Here is a 21898-nt window from a genome sequence, read left to right on the forward strand (position 1 = left end):
CTGGCCTCTCACAAGGAGGCTGCATCTCAGCCCAGAATCCAGCCCAGTCGAGGCAGGTGGACAAGAAGAGAGGTGAGTGACTCCTCCCAGGGGCAGCTTGGGTACTGGAGACAGCCCCACCAGCCGTCTGCTGTCCCCAAAGGATGGGACAGCTCAAGGCCTGCCCAACACCCATCAGCTGAGGAGCTGGAACCCCACTTGTGGGCTCTGGTCATCCCCTGGAAATCGAATCACTGAATGTCAACTCGCCAAGTGCCCTGATTTGGTGAGGATTTTTTCACCATTTTTTCAAAATGTCTGGGATTTTGTCTCCTCTGCCACTTTAATTGCAGAGGATCAGATTTCCCTGAAATGCAGTCTCCTGCCTTGCTTATTTGTGCAGATTTATATGTGCTCCAGCCTCTGAGCTGATCATACAAATACCCTCAGCTGGGTCAAGGAAAGCATTTCAGCCACTCCACAAGTGGGAACAAAAGTACTACAGGGGCAGGACCCCAAGTGGGGCTCTGGCCAGGCAAACAGAAACCTAGAAAAATACTCAATGATTTCTTAATAGCAGTTATCTAGGGGTTGGGATTCTTTCTAACAGGTAAATTTTTCTTTCTTTCTCATACATTTGTATATTACCACAATCATTCACAATGATTTACCTTTATGATGAGGAGAAGTCATTCTGGCAGCTCCCTTTGTTCTTGAGATCATATCTCAAAGCCAAGCAATGTTATAAGGGGCAGCTCCATTCTCAGGGCACCATAATCATTTCAGGATCCCTGAGAGTTTTTCCCGCTTTGTCCTCTACAACAATATATCTCCAGTATTCCAGGTTGTGCTCTGTGTTTTTTCCCTTCACTCATCCTTCTTTGACTTCCTAAAATCTGGTGAGCTAAAATGTGCCCACTCCAGCAAGCCTGGCAAATTCTCTCCTTATCCCAACTATGTCACTTCATGAAGCCACTTTTGTTGGGTCAGAAGTGTCACACTTTGTTTATTTCATAAAAGACTAAGGGTGAAAAAAAAAAGACTAAGGGTGAAATGCAACAAAATAATACAGAAACTTTTTTCAAAGCAACCAACTCTTGTTTAGAATGCAGGCTATCCTACAAGTTGAGCATCAGAGTGGTGGAACCCAGACTCCACACCCCCAGTAAGTGCCTGGGCTGCCTCTCCAGTGCTCACTTCTCCCTCTGTCCTGAGGAGGTGCCTTCTGTAGTCATACATTATTCAAATACCTGCATGACATTCAGTTCAGTTCAGCTGCTCAGTCATGTCTGACGCTTTGCGACTCCATGGACTGCAGCACGCCAAGTTTCCCTGGTCATCACCAACTCCCGGAGCTTGCTCAAACCCATGTCCATTGAGTCGGTGATGCCATGCAACCGTCTCATCTTCTGTTGTCCCCTTCTCCTCCTGCCTTCAATTGTTCCCAGCATCAGGGTCAATGAGTCAGTTCTTGCATCAGGAGGCCAAAGCATTGGAGTTTCAACTTCAGCATCAGTCCTTCCAATGAACACCCAGGACTAATTTCCTTTAGGATGGACTGGTTGGATTTCCTTGCAGCCCAAGGGACTCCCAAGAGTCTTCTCCAACACCACAGTTCAAAAGCATCAATTCTTCAGCACTCAGCTTTCTTTATGGTCCAACTCTCACATCCATACATGACCACTGGAAAAACCATAGCTTTGACTAGATGGACCTTTGTTGGCAAAGTAATGTCTCTGCTTTTTAATACGCTGTCTAGATTGGTCATAGCTTTTCTTCCAAGGAGCAAGCGTCTTTTAATTTCATGGCTTCAGTCACCATCTGCAGTGATTTTGAAGCCAAAAAAGATAAAGTCTCCGACTGTTTCCATTGTTTCCCCATCTATTTGCCATGAAATGATGGGATTGGATGCCATGATCTTGGTTTTCTGAATGTTGAGTTTTAAGCCAACTTTTTCACTCTCATCTTTCACTTTCATCAACAGGCTCTTTAGTTCTTCTTCACTTTCTGCCATAAGGGTGGTATCATCTGCATATCTGAGATTATTGATATTTCTCCCAGCAATCTTGATTCCAGTTTGTGCTTCATCCAGCCAGGCATTTTGCATAATGTACTCTGCATATAAGTTAAATAAGCAGGGTGACGATATACAGCCTTGACGTACTTCTTTTCTGATTTGGAACCAGTCTGTTGTTCCATGTCCGGTTCTAACTGTTGCTTCTTGACCTGCATACAGATTTCTCAGGAGGTGGTCTGGTATTCCCATCTCTTTAAGAATTTTCCACAGACACTGACTTGGCCCAAAGTGAACTGTTGGCTGCCAGCAGCGCCATCAAGTGATGGCTCTGTGTGGCTGTCCTTCCTCTGACAGATCCCAAATCTGATGTGGTATAAAAGATAGCCCAGGGGAGTCACTAGAAAATGCGGAAAGGTGATTCTCAAAGAGGAGGATTGTATGTGAAAGAGGTTTCTCTTCAAAAACCAGGTGTATCAGAACCACCCCAGTTTCTCCTCAGGTTAGGGTCCCTGTGTATTACCTTCTGTCTTTTTCTGCTGGAGAAACTCAGAGGTTCAGTCAAACTTACTGCAAAGTAGAAGGCCTGACTGACCCCAGGATAACAAATCAAATTATAAATCCTGCCAGCACCTATTTTGAGACACTATGCGTGCGTCCATGCTAAGTTGCTTCAGTTGTATCTGACTGTTTGTGAACCCATGCACTACGGCTGCCAGACTCCTCTGTCCATGGGATGCTCCAAGCAAAATACTGTAGTGGGTTGCCATGTCCTCCTCCAGGGTTGAGACACTATAATACTCAGCAAAAATGCCGGCCTGGGCAGGTCAGTGGAAACTAGCGTCCAAATACTGCTTTCAGTGGCCTGAGTTCTTAAAGCTCTATTCCATCTCAAAGACAGCCCAGGCCCCTCTGCAGGATCTAGTCCTACCACCGGCTATTATGTCATTTTGCCCCCTTCCCCGGGTCTTTTCCTGCTCCCCAAAGGTAGAGCGAAGCCCCTGGAGCCAGTGCCCCTCACTCTCCTTACCGACCCTCAGACCCTTCTCCGCTGGGGCCCACTTAGGCCCCTGGTCACAAAGAAACAACCATTAGCCCAAAGACTGGAAAAAAAAGTTTTAATAAATACAAAAATCTCCAATAATGACTCTGCTCAGCTCAGGGGCAGCAGGAGTGAAGTGGGGGGGACCCTTGGTGCTGAGTGAGGATAAATTAAAAATCCCAACAAGCCAGTGACAGTATGTACAGAAGGAAAGGGGTTGGGCTTCCAAGGCAGGGACTGGAGGGTGACAAGGCCAGAGTTGGAGTGGACACGGCCTAGGTCTGCCCTGGCTGCCCCTCCCCCGTGTGGAGTTGTGGTTCCCAGAGGTAGTGGGGGAGGGAGAAGAGGCAGAAGAGAGGGGCCAAAGGCACTGGGTTTCCCGCAGGAGAACGCGGGGTCCTCGGTGCCCCTCCTTCCCTCGGCCCAGGCCCCATCCTCTTGGTCATGCGGCCTTCTGGCTGCTCCCTAGGAGCCTTCATCTTCTTTCCCAAGCTCTGGGACTGTCCTGGTCTCTGAGGCTGCTGGAGACAGAAGGGAGTGAAGTTTGGAGGAGGAGCAAGGCGGTGGGGGGGACCCAGAGGACACAGTGGAGCTTCCCTGTTCTGATCTCAGAAAGGTCAGAATTCTTGAAGCAAGTCAGCACACACCAGCTGTGTGACTTTAGCCTAGCTGCCTGATCCCTTCAAGGGTCAGCAAGTTCCTTGGTGAAGAAAAAGCAATGGAGACCAAGCCTACAAGGTTGCTGTGGGAGGGGACAGGACCACACTTGTGCAGCAGAGGGCGCTGCGCCCCCCCCAACCCCGGCACGTGGCAGGTGCTCCCTCGGAGCTGCCGCCCCAGACCCCTCACTTACACCGCCGCCGGGGTGTGCAGTGGGAGCAGCAGCGGCTCTCCTTCCCTGGGCCGCAGGACAGTGGCGGTGAACAGTCATCCCGCTCACAGTGGGGCACCCCTGCCTGCTGCAGGACAGACCAGATCCTGAGGGTCCCCAAAGGCACTGGGGCACAGTGGCCTTCAGCCTCCTAGGGGAAGTCCGCCCCCCAGGAGCCTGCCCTCCCTAGGAAGTTCCCCTCCCCCAGGCCAGGTCCCCAATGCCTACCTCACACAAGCCCCCACTCACCCCACATCTGCAGGTAATACAGCTCATCTCCCCAAAGGGGGGCACCGAAGGGTGCCAGCTCTGGCTCTCTGGGAACCACTGCCCTGCGAAACGGCAGCCTCGGGGCCCATCAGCCTGCATGGGGTCCCCCAGTTGGGGGTGCGCCCCTGACCCCACTGTTGGCAGGGAGAGGAGGGAAGGAGAAATAGACCAGTAGATGTGAGCTCTGTGAGGGCCATCTAGGCCATATTTGTCACCTAGCGGTTTCTGGCACTTAGTAAGTGATAAATTTGGATGGATGGGTAGGTGAATGGATGGGTGGGACAGGAACTGGATCCTGTCACAGCCCACTAACACATGCACATTCTTTTGCTGCATGTAGATCCCTGGCTTCAGGCTAGAAACAGAGCAGTGCTGGCTAAATGCTGAATTAGCTAAGACATCCCTTCCATCCACCTTCGAAAGACATCCCTTCACCACACATCCCTCCCACCCAGGACAAGGCACTGAAGAGCCTCATCTGCCCCCCTAGAGGCCTCAGTGCCCATGTCCCCCTTACCTGGACACTGCTTGCAGCAGTCAGTGGGGTTGGCACGGACAGGCTGGGCACAGGCCAGCCGGGGACATTGCACCTTCTCACAATGCACCTCTCCGGTGTCCCCCTGTAGGGATCCATCGAGTGAAGGGTGTCAGGAAAAAGGCAGAACACATAAGCCTTCTGCCTCCTCCTTTTCCTTTCCCATACCTCAGACGTATGACCTTTTTCACTCAGAGGTCTTGTAGTGAAAGTCGCTCGGTCGTGTCCAACTCTTTGTGACCCCATGGACTGTATAGTCTATGGAATTCTCCTGACCAGAATACTGGAATGGGTAGCCTTTCCCTTCTCCAGGGGATCTTTCCAACCCAGGGATTGAACCCAGGTCTCCCTCATTGTAGGTGGATTCTTTACCAGCTGAGCCACAAGGGAGGCCGAAGAATACTGGAGTGGGTAGCCTGTCCCTTCTCCAGGGAATTTTCCCAACCCAGGAATCGAACCAGCATCTCCTGCATTGCAGGCCGATTCTTTACCAGCTGAGCTACCAGGGAAGCCCAGAGGGCTTGGACTGCAGCTTTATATGCATGCCAATTCGCTTCAGTCATGTCTGACTCTTTGCAACCCTATGGACTACAGCCCTCCAGGTTCCTCTGTCGATGGGATTTTCCAGGCAAGAACACTGAAATAGGTTGCCATTTCCTGCTCCAAGGGCTCTTCCCCACCCAGAGATCAAATCTGCATCTCTTGTATCTCCTGCACTGGCAGGTGGGTTCTTTACTACTAGCACCATATGGGAAGCCTGGGGTTTTGTATACCTGAACTCAAATCTTCATTGTAGCCCTGCAAGGTAGGTGCTACCATATCCGCTTCTGGGTGAGCAAAGTGAGACTCAGGGACAAACAGAAAGTGCCCAGGGTTACATGGAGCTAGTGAGCTGGGAGAGCCAGAATTCACCCAACTCAGCCCTTGCCCTTTTCCTACAGGAAGCCAACTCTCAAAGCCCAGAGACTGAGAGTTCCCTGTGGCCTAGTGGTTAAGGCTCTGCACTTTCCTGCCATGGGTCCAGGTTCGGTCTGGGTTCCTGCAAGTCACATGGTATGTGTGCTGTCTACACTTAGTTGCTCGGTCGTGTCCAACTCTTTGCGACCCCATGGACTGTCGTCTGCCAGGATCCTCTGTCCATGGGATTCTCAAGGCAAGAATACTGGAGTGAGCTACCATTCCCTCCTCCAGGGGATCTTCCTGACCCAGGGATCGAACTCAGGTCTTCTGCATTGCAGGCGGATTCTTTACCATCTGAGCCACCAGGGAAGTCCAAGTCCCATGGTGTGGCCACCCCCCAAAATGACTGTCCAAAGGACTTCTCCTATTATTTTGATCACCAAGACTGGGCCTTCCTCTCCCAGAAGCCTGCTCTCCCACTGCAGATCTGAGGGGTTCCAGCATCAGAGAAAGCTGGGCTGCCATACCTTGCAGGTGCAGACAGCACACTTAATTAAGCCAAATGGGGGAACGACAGGGTGCCACCGGGTGCCTGCTGCCCGCCAACTCCGGTCACCATCAAAATAGCAGCCTGGGGGGAGACAGTGTCCAGGGCCATTAGTGCTGAGTTCATTAGCTAGGCCCACAATCCAGGCTTGAGCCTCAGGCCAACCCCACAGTGGTCTAACCCCAGGGCCCACTTGTGGGGCAAGGACTCTAATGAAGCCTCTCAGGTGTCAGTTGTAACCTGTGCCCCTCAACCACCTCCATCCCAGTAAATACACTTCCCCTCCCACTCCCCCCCAGTCCTACCCAACAACTCCGCTGGACTCCCCATCCCTGCATTCACACACTTCCAGCTCACCTTCACCAGGGTCCCTGTTCCTTGGCAGCCCGGGGAGGTCTTTGACATCTTGTTTCTCTGTGAATCCAAAGAAATAGTGAAGGCAGAGGATGGCCCCCTTCTTCCTTCCCTCCCCAGAGGCCTCACCGCTCCATGGTGGACCCTCCAAAACCCTCTCCACTCCCGCAGGGCACTCACCCGGGCACACAGGGCAGCACTGATCCGGTGCCTGCACCGGGCTTGGACAGCTGGGTGGCGGGCACACCACGGGGTCACAAATCACCGTGCGTCTCTGCAGGGAGAGATTGAGGTTTGGTTCTGGGGCTCCGGAACCCAGGCCCCAGTGCGCCCCTCTGGGGCCTCCTACCTGGCAGGTGCAGAGCGAGCAGAGCGGGTCATAGTTAGGAGCCCAGCGAGACCCATGGGGGCGCTGCTGCCCCTCGAAGAAGCAGGTGTTGGGGTCGCGAAGCCGACCGGGGCCACCTGGTTTGGCTGGCGCTGGGGTGTCTGGGCCCGGCACAGCGGGCAGTGGGGCCACCATGGCCGCCACTGCCTCCAGAGCCCCAGGCGCCTGCACTTCTTTGTCCCCTGCTGCCGCCAGGCGCAGGCCGCCCACCTCGCATTGGTTGGCAATGTGCACCTGAGAGGAGAGACAGGTTAAGGCAGCACCCAGGCTCCCTCTTGCATCTCCACCAGTGGCAGCCAAGACACCCAGAGCACCCACTGTGCCCCAGAACGGTGCTCTTAGCCACAGCACTCATCCCAGCTGCCAAGGACAGGTGGTCAGCTTCTCGCCTCATTAAGTACCTAGTCTGGCTTCACCCTCTCAACGAGCCAGGGAGTGTGTGCAATTCTACCGCCCCCAGGTTTCGGAGAGGGCAAGTGGCTAACAAAGAGTACCGCAATGCTCACCCAACTCTGACCCATCCCAACCGGCCGGCGCTGCCTCCCTACCTGCCCTCGCAGCTCCCCTTGAGGGCTTCCCTTGGTGGTGATCAGCAGAGAGGCAGAGCCCTGAGCCAGGTGCCGCAGCAGCTCGGGCTCCAGGTCCTTCACCACACCCTGGGCCTGGCAGCAGACAGAAGAGGGGACAGAACAAGGCGCTCTCGGACTAAGCCTACCATTCCCAGTTTCTCAGGTAAGGAAACTAAGGCCCAGGGAAGTTAAGTAAGGTCTCCAGCGAAGTAAGCCCATCAGCAATGGTGTAGAGCTCAGAAGCCCCAGGTCCACGGCAACCCAGTCCATGTCGGGGGCTTGGTCCATCCCACCCACCCCTTGGAGGTCCAGGACATTACATACTATCCATGTGATCCCAGCAGAGTAGGACGCAGGTGGGTAAAAGGATACTAAAAGGCTGAATCAGATTCGTACCCGGGTCTGTCTGACTCCCGAGGCTTGCCTGCTCTCTGTTTCCCCTGCCCAGGCCCACAGAGCTTTTCATGCTAAAAAGCAGCTATTTTCCAAACTGCCTCCCACCAACACCTCCTCACCTCCGGGCCGTAGAATCCCTTCAGCAGTCGCCGGGGCCCCGGCATTCCAGGAGGCCCGAGGAGGTGGGCAGTGATGGTGCCCTGTTCTGAGCCACCAAGCCCTGCCAGCAGCACTTCATAGTGCAGGTGACAGTGGGTGTCCAGAGAGAGCCAGGCATGCCCTGCTGCCTGGCTCTGCACCGGGGGCAACACCAGGGCTCCTGCCAGGGGCACAGGCAATGCTGGATCCAGACAGAGGAGAGATGACTGATGAGAAGGTGGCCGAGAGCAGCGACTTAACCCTAGCATTTCCCATCTCACAGAGTCCGGACTCACATCTCCCGGACCCACAGAGTCCACAGGCTAGCAGGCACTGTCCACAGGCCCAGAACTGGGGAAGCAGCAAGGGAGAGGCCTGCATTGTGGTGAGAGGGACCATCTCCCGGCAGGGCCACCCTGAACATCCTCACCTTCTCCACATGCCAACCGGAGCTCAGGTGCAAAGAAAGAAGTGCCAGGCTCTGGCCCTCTGGCACCATCCCTCACATGTTTGAGTCAGAAGACACCAAAGGTGGGGGCAGACCCCTGGAGCACTCACTGTCATGGCGGGCGCTGTGCCCACTGTAGGGCAGGGCAGCCACGTGGCCCCGCAGCTCTCCATCTGGAAAGTCCTTGGTGCCCACGTTCAGGAACAGCTCGTTCTGCAGCAGCATATGAGCCCCCCGGGCACCCAGCCCAGGGCAGATACCCACGGCCTGAGGGGGCAGGGAAGAGTGAGCCCTAACTGCAGCCTGCCAGGCCCCAGATGAACCCTCCTCAGCTTTCACACAAGCCCAAGATTCTGAACTTTTTCCATGTTGTTGTGCATCCCCACTAAACCCACACACACTGCCATGCACCAGTAACACTGGCTAAGAACCGGGCAGCCCCAGGTTCAAGTCCCTTCCCTGCCACTTCCTAACTATGCAACCCATCTTGAGGAATGATTTAAGGTCTCTGATCCTTCTCTTCATCATCTATTAGATGAATAATGTGAGGGCCAAAAATAATATAAGCAAGGCAACCAAAATAATGTAAGCAAGGCAACTAGTGCAGTTTGTGGCATATAGAAAGGCTCAATAAATGGCAGTCATTGCTATCATGTTTATTATTATATGATCTGCTGCACTGGCCTCCCTATGTAACTCCTTCCACTGGATACAAGCTTCCTGAAGACAGGGGCCACATCTGACTTTCTTTGTACTGCAGTCCTTAGCCCAAGGTTCACTAAAAAATGAGTCCAGTGAATCAACGCATCAGTGAGAGAGACTGCAAGTGAGTGAATTATACCAAACATCCCTGCTCATCCAACATGGCTTCCCACGGCCCCTCAACACCATCAACTCTGTTACCTGGTCCCTGTGGCCCTGGTCTTCCTGAAGTACTCACCCTGTGTCCTCCTGGTTGGAGTCCAACCATGTGGCATAGGACAGTGTGCTGGTTCCTCCGCTGAGGCTTGGTCTCCAGCGTCATGGCCACCACTTCACTGTCTGTACCTACCACCTGTACCTGGAGGGCAGGAGTGGGGAGGACACACGAGAGTCACAGAGAAGGGCTGGGCCCTGAACCTTTGTAGTCTAGAGGCCCGCCCTGCCCTGCTGCCTTCTCACCTCCCACACCACCCCTGCCCCACCCCTGACACTTACTTGGTAGATCAGGGAGCCGTTTCCTAGCAGTGTAAGGCTGGCTGAGCCCGCTGCACCCGTCTGAACTGGAGTCAGGGCATCCGCCCCGCAAAGGACACTTTGCAGGACTGCAAAGGGGGAGAGACAGGTGGACGCAGGCTTGCCCCATGGCCATTCACACCCCAGCCACCAGGATCCCTCCCGTACCCACCCTGGCCCCTCTGGCACTTTGCTGTGCCTCTCATTGTGTGTGCCCGGGGTGCCAGGCTTCACCCTGCCTCACCATCGCAGCTCTGCCTGGCAGCAATATGTCCACTGATGCGTAGCCCTGGCCCACTTGCCCTCTCCAGGGCCATCTTCAGCTCCCCCAGCACCAGCCAGTCCATCTCCTGGGCTGTCAGGTTGGGCAGCACTTCAGCAAAGCCTGTTTCCTGGGGGCAGAGGGAGGTGCAGTAGGCACAGCAAGAGGCTACAGCAGGCGGCAGTAAGAGCCAGACCCTCACTCACCTGGGCTGAGGCATTGGCTTGGAGCTCTCGCAGTAACTTCCCCTGGTGTAGAATCCGGAGCCGCAGGGGAACCTGGGCTGGTCCTGCAACAGCCGCACACATGGAACCTCTGAAAGATGGGTGCTCTCCCTACCCTCCTTACGTGTCTGCCCCCATCACGCTTACCCCCACTCCTAGACTCCAGGAGTCCACGGAAGAGCAGCAGGAAGTGCAAGGAGTCCTCTGTGTCACTGAGAGTGAGTAGGGCGATGCCCCCTATGCCGAGCTGTGGGGGGCCTTCCACGGTCAGGATAGCACTGAAGGTCTCTGGGGAAGAAAGGACCTTGAGAGCCCATCAGAAAGTGCCCCTCTCAGCCCACTCCATTTCTGGGGGCCAAGAAGACTCTGAACTTCATGTCCAGGAGCTGTTGGCTCCCCTCACCTGCAGCCAGGGCCCGGTGCCGAATGAGAGGTCCCCAGACCTCCCCTGAAGGGTGACTGGGTGTCACAAGTGCCACATACAGCTGCTCTGCCCTAAGGAGTCGCAGGGACAACCGAGGTACTGCCCGCCACACCCCGCAGACCTGGAGCAGAGAGACAAGAAGGCCCTCTCAGTATACAGGACATGCCTGCTGAGAGGCCCACATCTGGTGAGGAAGGAATATGGGAAGCTGCCCCCAGGCTCTCTTAGGACATGTAAGAAATGGCCCTGAAACCAGATGCCAGGGTCCAAATCCCAGATCCTCCACTAACGAGCTGTATGACCTTGAACAAATCACATTCTGCTACTGAGCCTCAGTTCCCTCATCTATAAAATGGGCATCATAATGTCAGTGCCTCTCTCCCACTGGGCTGTTGTGAGGACCCAAGGAGGCAATGTAGAGCATGCTATCAGCATAGTGCCCAGATGGGAAAAGCACTCATAAATGGCATCATCTCACCAGGCCATCTTGGGTGGGGGCTGCAGGGTGTTCAAACAGGATGCTGCCAGTGGAGTCAGAGAAGCGGATTCGGGTAGGGCGGTCCAGCCTGGTAATGAGCATCCGTTGAACACCGGCTCTGAGCCTGGGCCAGAAGCGCTGCTCCAGCCTCTCCAAATTCTCCCTCCCTGGCCCCCGGCTGACCCCTCCTCCTTCCTTCCTCTTTCTCACCGCCGGTAGGAGATGGAGAACCGCAGACTGGAGCGCTGCAGCGACACTCGAGCCCGTGCCACCGCTTGCGACCTTGGCCCTGTCAGCAGCGCCACGAAGTCTGCGAGGGGAGGAAGATGTCCCTAGTGCCGACACCCGCTGCTGCGGCCCGGCGCCCGTCACAACCCCAGCTCCTACCCAGCCCCTGCCTACCCGTGTGGCCGTCTCCACGCCCCCGATCCTCAGCTCCTGGCTCCCCGCGGTCGCTGTAGCTTCGGTGCTCTGGGTCGCGTGGATACTCGAAGGCCAGGCCCGTCGGCTGCTTTTCCGGACTGCTGTGCTCTGCACCGGGGGTGGGGGACACGGGTTTCAGGTGGACAAGGAGAGTGCCAGCTGACCGTTCCATTCCAGCCCAGCCACGCGACCAGGACCAAGCATCTCGGCCCTGCCGCCCTCCCCTCTCAGCGGAGCCAGCCTTACCCTGGGGGCAGGTCTGGCAGCAGTGTCCAGGCAGCTGGCGCGGCTGCCCACAGGCCAGGGTTGGGCACTCGGGTTTGATATTCTTGCAGCTGACCCTACCTGCGCCCCTTGCGCGGCGACCCCATTGAGGCTGCTCACAGAGAAGACGGAAAACCGGGTGAGGGCAAGACATCAATTGTTGAGACTCAAAGGCAAGCTGGGAAGAGGCATCGAACAAGGGCAAGGTCGGCCCACGGAGTCAAGAGTGCTTTGCTACCTACAAGCTGCGTGACTCTAGACGAGTTACTTAACCTCTCTGGGCTGTGCGGTCCCTATCTGAAAAACGGGAGTAATGATCGCCTCTGTCTAACGTGGTTGTACTAGGAGTTAAGTGAGAGATGAAATGGAACTGGCTAAGAGCCTGACACATAGTGGACGATCAATAATAGGCAACACCTGAGACTTGAAGGGGGCGCTTCCTCTCCTCTATGCTCCCTCGTGCCTCCTCCGTCAAAAAATTTATCCAAAATATCTGCAGATTGGCTTCTTTCTCTTCAGCAGCTCCGGGTCCATCCGACGTCCCAAGACCTCAACGCTCCCCGACCCACAGGGCCCCCGGCCACAGCCACTGGGTCCACTCACCACCTCGCAGGCGCACAGCACGCAGCGCATCACCCCGAAGGGCTCCCCCAGGTCCGGGTGCCACGTCTCGTCCAAGGCATAGACCTTCCCGCCGAAGGAGCAGCCTGCGGGGACGGGCTTGGCTGGCGGCCGCTGTCCCGCTCCTGCCGTGTGCCCGCCCCGGGTGCTGCGGGCCGGGCCCCAGATCCCTGGGCACCCCTCCGGGCCGCCCGCTGAGCCGAGCCACCTGCAGCCCTGCGCCCCCTCCGGGCGGGCGCAGACTTGCCCCGAGCCGGACTCCCCGCCCGCGCCTCCCCCGGGGCGCCCACCTACCTGCTGCTCCCCGAATGGGCAGCGGCTCCTTCTCGGGCCGGATAGGCAGCGCGGGGTGCTCGGGGCCGGCGCCGCGGGCCGGCCGGGAGCCGAGCAGCAGCAGCCCGAGGAGCAGCAGCGGGGCCGGCGGGGCCGGGAGGCTCGGCATGACGCGAACGGGACAGCTGGGGAGGCGGGAGGGAGGAGGGAGCAGCAGAGGGAGGAGGGAGACGCGAGGAGGGCCGGGCCGGGGGCGGTGCGGCGGGAGGGGGCCGGGGCCAGGGCCCGAGCGGTGCGGCGAGGGGCTCGTCGGGCGGCCGCGGAGTCGGCGCCGGGCCGGGCGGGGCGGGAGGAGCGGCCGGGAGGAGCGCGGGCGGGCGGGCGCTGACCCGGGCCGTACGCGGCTCTAGTGCCCCGGGCGCCGGCTCTGGCCCGTTTTATGCCCCGCGCCCGGCGCCCCGGCCGGGGGCCTCCTCCTCAGCAAACGGGGCGGCGGCGGCGGCTCGGCGAGGGGCCGGGCTGAGCCCGGGGGGTCCGGCCCAGCAGCAGCGGCCCGGATCGCGAGTGGGGGAGGGGAGGGAGGGGCTGGAACCGGGCAGGGGAGGAGGGAGGGGCTGTAGGGGAAGGGGGAGCGGAGGGGATAGGGGGAGGGGAGGGACCAGGGGGCGCAAAGCGGGGAGGAGAGGCGGATCTGGAGCCCCCACCCGCTGCCGGCGTCCACAGGGCAACTGGACCAGGAGGTGCGTGTCCGGCCCGGGATGGGAGCCCCAGGCCACGGAGGGGCAGAGACGGCCTGAGGCCTGGGCTGGCCACTGCGCTCGGACTGGGCTCCTGCCGGAAGGATGAAGAATTGTCTTTAAGGATGACAACGGGCAGGACGGGCCCATCAACTCATCTTCGCCTGTCTCTGGGCCCACAGCACCTCTCAAACGCCACACCACTCTCATTGCCCAGCCTGTGTCCCTACTTCCCCTCTGAGATCTCTCCTCTTTCCTCTGTCCCTGGGATAGGAACTTAGCCAGAAACAGACTGCATCCCCTTTCTGTCTGCTAACAGCATTTCTCTCCCTACTATTACCTGTGCTCAGGCCCATCCAACCATCTCCTCCCCAGCCTGACACACTTCCCCACCCTCTTCCTTCACCTGGGGGACCCTCTGCCTCTCCACCCTACCCACAACCTCTTTTGTCTTGCTTTCCTAGTCATGACAGCCTCCCTGCCACCTCCCACCCCCACACTCCCACCATCCTTCCATCCATCCCAGCACCCTCCTTCTTAATCTTGGGAGGCATCTGGTCTGGCTGAACTGGAGAATTCCGGGATCTAGGCCATACTCCTTAGCAGACAGCCCCATCCTTGGGAGGAGGAGCAGGAGAGAGCCTGAGGACGAAGTTAGGGTTGGGGGGGGGGGGGGGAGGTGGGAATAAGGTCAAACCAGGAGGCCCCTGAAGACAGACCGTGGAGAGAGTAGGACTGAGGAGAAAGCAGAGGAACTAGAGCCAAGGCCAGTGGAAGAGGGGGGCCAGCAGGAGGTACTTGCGGGGGAGGTTCAGCAGCTGTCTTTCCTAAGACAGGGACACATGGGCCTGGTTATTCCTCTTGTCACATGTGGAGTTGTAGGAGATGGGAGAGGGAGAAAGACAGGGCAGGCAAAGAGGGCCCTGGCACAGAGATAAGTGGGCTTAGCCATCGGAGCCATGGGGCCCCAACAGAGGGGCACCTGAACCCAGCTTAATCCAGCACACGCATTCCATCTCACCTTGAAGTCCTCTCAAACTGTCCAGACTGCTTCCTGGCAATGCTGACCCCTGACAGGGTCTTCTCTTAGCACAGGCAGGCAGTACCCACATTCCCACTGGCAAAGGAGGAACAAGACATGACCCCCCCCAGCGTGTTATTGGTGACGAAAGCAGAAAAGCAAGAGCCTAAACAGATTTTAGCAGCAGGTGTGTTGTCCAGGGAAAAGAAATTTGGACAGCCAGGAACCAAGAGACCCACCAGTCTAAAACCAGACCTCTGTACCTCTTCCTGAGGGGTGAAAACGTCCTGCCAGATTCCTCCTAGAAAAAAAAAGTTTCCCTCCCGTCTTCTCCCCCAGCCGGTTCCCAGATTTCCCAGCTCCTAGGAAGAGACAGATCCCCCTATTCAAATCCTCCGTGCCATATGCATGAGTGGGAGAGTTGGGCTCCATTAGTGAACCATGGTCCAGACAGGAGCTCCAGGTCCTACGCAGGTGGGAGGAGAAAGCGTCACTTCCGGGGGTCATTGCCTGTGTCTAGTGGCTCCCTGCTCTCTGATTGGGCAGAATTGGCCTGGGCAGGCGTGTGACCCCAGTGCCCCAGAGGGGCTGTGCCCCAACAGCCACCTGTCTTCCTACCATCTGCTCCCCAGAGTGCTGCCTGCTCTGGACCTGAGTCCTGGAGCCCTTCTCTACCCGGTGAGTGGCAAGCCAGGTTTGGAGTTAAGTGAGGGTAGGAAGGACAGGAAAGAGGAATTGGGCCCTCTGCTGGGGGAGGGGTAAGCAAACTGGAACCTCCAGGCACTGACCTTTGTCAAGAAGACTGTGGCCTTCCCAGAATGGGAGGAGCAGGACAGAACAGGGGTAGGGGGTGGGGTGCTGGGTTCCGAGGGACAGAAAACAGATTTGGTGGAATACAGCACAGTCCTGGCTGGCCCTCAAGAAAGGGGACATGAGCCCAGGGAGAAACAAGAAAGAAGGTGCTTTTTGGACTTAGGGAACATGGCACCGAGGTGGACACAGCCTCAGCCCCCATTCATACCCAGTCATTCCTAATGAGCTTAAGAGGTTCTGAATCCTGGGGCTGGGGAAGCTAGGCCAGGCAAGCCAGGGCACAAGGAGAGGGTAATAGGAGGAGGGCTCATGAATGTTGACAGACCTACAGGAAATCCCAATATTGAATCAGGTGCAGGCCTCTTTGCACAACTTGTGAAAGAAGAAGGAAGCCATGTGGGGGGTCCTGCAAAGGAACCGGAAGGGGTCTGCAGAGGGGGTAGGGAGGAAGGTGAGGGCTATGGGATGATATGGTGGGTGTCTAAGGTGAGGTAAGCCCTGTAAGGCAGGCATCAGCTCACCCAGCAGGTGCTCATTCCTGGGCAACTTGCTTCAGGAAGGAAGTTCCAGAACTGTTAGCCCATCTCTTCTCCTTGAATAACCAAAGAAAAACCCCAAGAGGCTTTATGTGTTGGAGTAGATAGAAAAAGAATGAGAGGTTAATTTCTCCCACATCATCTTCTCAATCTTTTAATAACCGACTTTTAGTAGTTCAGTTTTATTTTGGTCCAATTCCCCTCCTCAATCCCACTCTCCAAGCTACCCCTGAGCACATTGTACATGTTTGCTAGCTCCTGGTCCTGGCCCTATAGCCATTTCCAATCTTTTCTCCAGGCTTGTGCCCCAGTGCTTCCATTCTCTATCCCCATTCCAGGTTTTCTCCAACCAAACGAGCAGAGTTACTCAGATTTTGAGGCAGTTAGATATGTGTGTACATATTCTGTCCTGCTGCTCTTGGCGGGGGGCTGGGGCACCAGAGTCACCTCAGAGGTACTGCGGAACTCTGACAAAGACGAGATACCGTATGGTACAATCACAAGATGACTGGAGCAGTTGGGGCTTTAGCAGTTCTAGGCTAGTCAGCATCTCACACCATCCCAATGTCTGTTCCCCCAGCCAGGCAGAGTTTCTTTTCCTTGAAACTCCATTAATTGTTCATCATTCCTGTCACTTGCAGGATAGGTTCTAGATCCTCCTCCTCCTTGGCCCACCTGTGCCCCACCTGTACCCCGCCCCACTCTGCCCAGAAGTGCAAGAGCCCAAGCCGCCTCCATGGCCCCAGGACGGATTCAGGGGAGAGGCCCCATTCAGGGAGCCACTCCAAGCAGACAGCCTGGCCAGAATGGAGCTGACTGGTAAGAAAACCCTTGGAAGAACTAGGGCCAAATCAGAACCTGGTAGAGGGAAAAGAGAAAGGAAACGTGCTGTGGTGGTAGGTTGGGCGGGAGGCAGCCAGTCTCCCAGGAATAAGGCCTCTGAGCAGTAGATTCCCTGGATTTCAGGTCTGGGTCCTAAATAGGAATTTCTGGACCGCCAACTGACAATGATTTCTTCTTTATTCACCCCTCTCAACTTCACCTCTCCTCATCTAAGAATTGCTCCTCGTGGTCATCCTTCTCCTAACTGCAAGACTAACTCTGTCCAGCCCGGCTCCTCCTGCCTGTGACCCCCGACTCCTAAATAAACTGCTTCGTGACTCCCATGTCCTTCACAGCAGACTGGTGAGAATCCCCAAGCATTCTCCCTTCTGCCCACTTAACTGGAAAGATACCCTCACTCCCGCCACTCCCTCTCACTCCCCAATCCAATCACTGCCCTTCCAATATTGTCTTAGTAAGACCACCACCACCACCCCCTGACCCGATTACTACCCCTTTACAAAGATTATGGTTTATAATCAACTGTTCTCTTAAAAGCTCTAGTCTGGTTATATTACTCATGGAAGCCTATCCTGATAATTGGACTACCATAACCCCCTCTATTTCGGTGGCCTCTCCACCACCCCACCAATCTTTTTCAACAGAGCCAGTGTCCAGACATTAGCCCTTTGTCCACACCTGTCCTTCTGCCTGCTGTGGACTTCAGCTTGGGAGAATGGAAAACCCAGACGGTAAGAAAGCCATCCTTTCCCTTGGTTTCCCTAATCCTGTCTTCATCTGTTTCCTACTGATTCCCATGATTTTTTCAAAATTTCTGAGCTCTCTTTTAAAAAAGAGCTCCCCTTCAACTTGGCCACCCTAACCCAATATACATTCTACTATGGGGATATCTTCTGGCCAAGATGATGGCTTGTGGCCCAGTATGTTAAACAGAGTCAAGGCTGACCATGAAAAGCTGGATAGAGGTCTCTCATGGCCATGCCTTTGACCTATTTCCATTCAACCGTTTTTCTTTTTTTAAGGCAAGAAACAATAGTCAGTTTATTTTGTAGCATACTATTAGCCTCATTGACCTTTAAATTCAGATTTTTCCCTTTTTTCAGCTTTATTGAGATATCATGGGCATATAACATTGTGTAAGTTTAAGGCAGTATACAACGTGTTGATATACATATATTATGAAATGATTAACATTAGCTAATACCTGCATCACATCCTGTAATTAATATTTCTTATTTATTTATTATTCTGGCTGCACTGGGTCATCTTTGCTGCGTGGGTTTTCTCTAGTTACGGAGAGCAGGGCTTGCTCTCTAGTTGCGGTACACAGACTTCTCATTGTGGTGGCCTCTCTTGTTTTGGAATACAAGCGCTAGGGCATGCAGGCTTAAGTAGCTGCAGCTCGAGGGCTCTAGAGCAGGAGCTCAGTAGTTGTGGCTCATGGGCTTCGTTGCCCCACAGCATGTAGGATCTGCCTGGACCAGGGATCGAACCCATGTCCCCTGCATTGGCAGGTGGATTCTTAACCACTGAACTACCAGGGAAGCCCTAGTATTTCTATTTTGTGCTGAGAAAATTTTAAATCTACTCTGTTAGCACATTTCAAGTATACACAATTCAGTATTATGAACTGTAATCACTGTATATTAGACCCCCAAAACTTATTGATCTTAATCTGTTCCACCTTAAGTTGGTGTGAGGAAGCAAGACCGATCTATCATCCTCTGATGACACAAAACTGGGAGGCACGCACACACACACAAAAAACTGGGAGGCACAGCTAAAATAACAAAAGACAGAATGAAGGTTCAAATTGCTAAAAGACTAGGTCAAAAACAAAGATGTATATAACAGATGTATATAAAACTCTGGATGTATGAAGTAACTGAATAAAATCTGCTTCCATCTTTCAGGCCACAGTGCCCCTGCTTCCCTCACATAAATTTATAGCCCTAGTACTTACTATGAAAAAGACCTGGGAGGGTTGGAGTGCCTCAAACTTAGCATTGTAATATTACTGAAGCAGCAGCTACTTAAAAAGTTAGAGATCCTAGGTGGCTTTAGATGTTTAACATCTGCTTTATAGAAATATTCCTAAAAAGCTCTATTCTGAGTGGACTGCACATTTAAAGAAATTTTTATTGGAGTATAGTTGCTTTACAGTGTTGTGTTAATTTCCGTTGTACAGCAAAGTTAATCAGCTATACGTATACATACCCCTGTTTTTTGGACTTCCTTCCCATTTAGGTCACCACAGATGATGGAATAGATCCCTGTGCTATTCTGTAGGTTCTCAGTAGTTATCTATTTTACACATGGTATCAATAGTGTATATGTGTTAATCCCAATCTCTGAGTTCACCCCACCCATTTCCCCCTTGGTATCCATAGGTTTGTTCTCTGTGTCTGTGGACTACACTTAAACTACTGCACTGGATACTAGCCATCCTCTTTTAGACGCATGCTAATTTACTCAGGGGACCATATTAAACTAGCATGTCTCCAAAAGGAGGAAGCAACCTGAACAGTGAGAGGTTAGAAAATATGTTATGTGAGGAATGGTTTAAAGAAATAATTAAGCTCATGTGATTGGGTTGGAGAAGAGTGGCCATCTTATGGTAGAGCACAAAGTGCTTTAGTCTGAGACTGAAGAAACCTACTAGAAGGGAGTACTGCTGAGAAGGTCAGCTCCTCTGCCCTCAAGACACCTAGAATTCCCTTGTTTCCCTCAGGTCTTCTGGGGAACAGGCCAGGGAGGAAGGGCGATTGCTAGTGATCCCTTGTAGAGCCTGTTCTGCCATTTATCAGTAAGCCTCTTCCCTTCATCTTTATAATTTTTATGATGATCTCATATCTACGTTGAGGTTTTAAAAATCGTATGATCCTAACATTCTGTAGAAGGAAGACTGGATTTGCAGCACTAGAACCAAGAGGTAAAACCTATAATAGGGCAGATTACAGAATAATGTAAGAACGAGAAAAAAAATAAAAAATAAAAAGAGCTTTTCTTACTGAAATTACGTGTTAAGAGCCAGCTGGGTTACCGGACACTGGAGTTATTCAAGCAGAGGCTGATGACCAATTGTCGGGAGACTGAAGGAATTCCTGTGCTGGGTGGGACCTAGGTCCTGTCCAATTCTCAGCTCCTATGATTCATTCTGCTGGCTGCTCTTACAGACTCCCCACCCGCTATTCGAATACCCTTTGAAGCTGTCCGCTTCTCACTTCCATCTCTTTCCCAGGAGCAGACCAAGGCACAGGACGTTCTGGGAACCACGACCCTTCTTCTGGAGGCAGTGATGGCAGCGCGGGGACAGCTGGGCCCCACTTGCCTCTCATCCCTCCTGGTGCAGCTTTCTGGGCAGGTCCGCCTCCTTCTTGGGGCCCTGCAGGGCCTCCTAGGAACCCAGGTAAGTCCCCAGTCAAGGGAATTAGAGAATATTTCTTTTCTGACTCAGTCCCCTTAGAAAATTATGGAAATCCTGAGGGTGGAAGAGCTGACCTGCTAAGGAGTGCATCCTCCCAGTCACAAAGCCTGGGTTCTGGCACCTTATCTTCCCCATGTAGACAGGCAGGCATGATATCTGGCCAGGTCTCTGGCCTCAGGCCCACCCTCTGCCCTCAGCTTCCTCCACAGGGCAGGACCACAGCTCACAGGGATCCCAGTGCCATCTTCCTGAGCTTCCAACAGCTGCTCCGAGGAAAGGTGCGCTTCCTGCTGCTTGTAGTGGGGCCCACCCTCTGTGCCAAGTGGACCCCACCCACCACAGCTGTCCCGGGCAGCATCTCTCCATTGCTCACACTGAACAAGCTCCCAAACAGGACTTCTGGATTGCTGGAGACCAACTCCAGTGTCTCAGCCAGAACTACTGGCTTTGGACTTCTGAACAGGCTGCAAGGATTCAGAGCCAAGATTCCTGGTCTGCTGAACCAAACCTCCAGGTCCTTAGGCCAAATCCCTGGACACCTGAATGGGACACAAGGACCCTTAAGTGGAATTCACGGACTCTTTCCTGGGCCCTCACCCAGGGCCCTAGGAACCCCAGATATTCCTCTGGGAACTTCAGACATGGGCTCCCTGCCACCCTACCTCCAGCCTGGAGATTCTTCTTCCCCAGCCCCTCCTTCCCCTGGACAATACACACTCTTCTCTCCTTCGCCCACCTCACCCATCCCCATGGTCCAGCTCCAATCCCTGCTTCCTGACCCCTCAGCCATCACACCCAACTCTTCTAGTTCTCTTCTAGTTGCAGCCCGCTCTCACTTCCAGAATCTGTCTCAGGAAGAGTAAGGTACTCAGCACTGCCAACATCAGCCTTCTCGTACAGTCCTCTTACTTGTAGGAGAGGCCCTGGGAGACAACTGCAGCTATACAGGCATACCTCATTTTATTGCTCTTTGTAGATACTGTATTTTTTACAGATTGGTTTGTGGCAACCCTGTGTTGTCAGATGATGGTTAGCATTTTTTAGCAATAAAGTATTTTTTAATGAAGGTATGTGCATTGCTTTTTTAGACTTGATGCTATTATACACTTAATAGACCACAGTATCATGGAAACATGACTTTTACATGCAGTAAGAAACCAAAAACAAATTGTGTGATTTGCCTCCTTGTGATAGTCACTTTATTGTAGTGGTCTAGAACTGAATCCACAATATCCACAAGGTATGCCTTTATCAGATTTCCTGCTTTCACCTGAAACCCAAAGTCCTGGTGAAGGGGGACATGCAGGACAGAAAAAGTATAATTTTTTACTATATGCCAAAAAACTTCAAAAGCTATTTTTTAAAACCATCAATACTATTTACCAGAGCAGTTAGTTATCTCTGGTCTATTTTCTGCACAAATTTACAACTTACTAATTCTCTGTATATTTTTCATGTGATAATTCTGCAAAGGCCTGACCTGGCCTGGCTTCTCAACAGAGGTAGAACTTATCTCCGAGGAAAAAAGCATGTGTTTTCTGCTCAGAACTAAGGTTAGTCTCTCTACTCTCTTTACTATCATTTTTAATGGAGCTCTGATCCCCTTTTTTTAGGAGACCCTTACTCTTGAGAAATGAATGCGAGGTCTCTCAGTAAAGTTCCTCCATAACAGACAAAACTGAGAGGAATTAAATAATGAAGAAACGAGAGGACCCAAAGCTACCTGAAAAGCGAAGGGAAGATGTTCTTCTCGTGGGCAACAGATCCCCCCCCCCCCCCCCGAGAGAAGCTAACAGGAAGCTCTGGAGAGCCTTACACCCCAGGTAAAGTTGTACAGATGGGGTCAGTCAAGACGAGATGAGACTTGGATGTGACAGCTGAGCAAA

At 53.8% G+C, this 21898-nt stretch overlaps 2 protein-coding genes across 6 annotated transcripts; one reads left to right on the forward strand and one right to left on the reverse strand.

Moving 5' to 3' along the window:
- Positions 1–3094: 3094 nt before the first annotated feature.
- On the reverse strand, positions 3095–12892 carry CHRD (chordin). 5 transcript variants are annotated; one of them, XM_065942558.1, is made up of 23 exons: positions 12657–12892; positions 12345–12448; positions 11724–11853; positions 11457–11585; positions 11265–11364; positions 11055–11142; positions 10556–10697; positions 10300–10440; positions 10135–10217; positions 9911–10058; positions 9649–9755; positions 9392–9511; positions 8562–8718; positions 7985–8205; positions 7449–7562; positions 6862–7134; positions 6693–6786; positions 6516–6572; positions 6139–6242; positions 4694–4796; positions 4156–4310; positions 3889–3994; positions 3095–3553 (listed from the first exon to the last, which is right to left on the reverse strand). In XM_065942558.1, the coding sequence occupies exons 1-23, from the start codon at positions 12802–12804 to the stop codon at positions 3501–3503; spliced, it is 2877 nt and encodes a 958-aa protein (XP_065798630.1). In that variant the 5' UTR covers positions 12805–12892; the 3' UTR covers positions 3095–3500. The 5 variants fall into 5 exon arrangements, with proteins under 5 accessions (XP_065798630.1, XP_065798631.1, XP_065798629.1 ...); XM_065942559.1 differs by having other exon boundaries at positions 3889–3991; positions 12657–12891; XM_065942557.1 differs by having other exon boundaries at positions 3095–3556; positions 3889–3991; positions 12657–12891.
- A 1972-nt stretch (positions 12893–14864) lies between these two features.
- On the forward strand, positions 14865–21026 carry THPO (thrombopoietin). The gene is made up of 6 exons (XM_065942832.1): positions 14865–15071; positions 16384–16561; positions 16800–16927; positions 17230–17316; positions 19827–19994; positions 20210–21026. The coding sequence occupies exons 2-6, from the start codon at positions 16549–16551 to the stop codon at positions 20873–20875; spliced, it is 1062 nt and encodes a 353-aa protein (XP_065798904.1). The 5' UTR covers positions 14865–15071; positions 16384–16548; the 3' UTR covers positions 20876–21026.
- The last annotated feature ends 872 nt before the right edge of the window (positions 21027–21898 follow it).

Source organism: Muntiacus reevesi, chromosome 8 (genome assembly GCF_963930625.1).
Source record: "Muntiacus reevesi chromosome 8, mMunRee1.1, whole genome shotgun sequence".
NCBI classification, from domain to species: domain Eukaryota; kingdom Metazoa; phylum Chordata; class Mammalia; order Artiodactyla; family Cervidae; genus Muntiacus; species Muntiacus reevesi.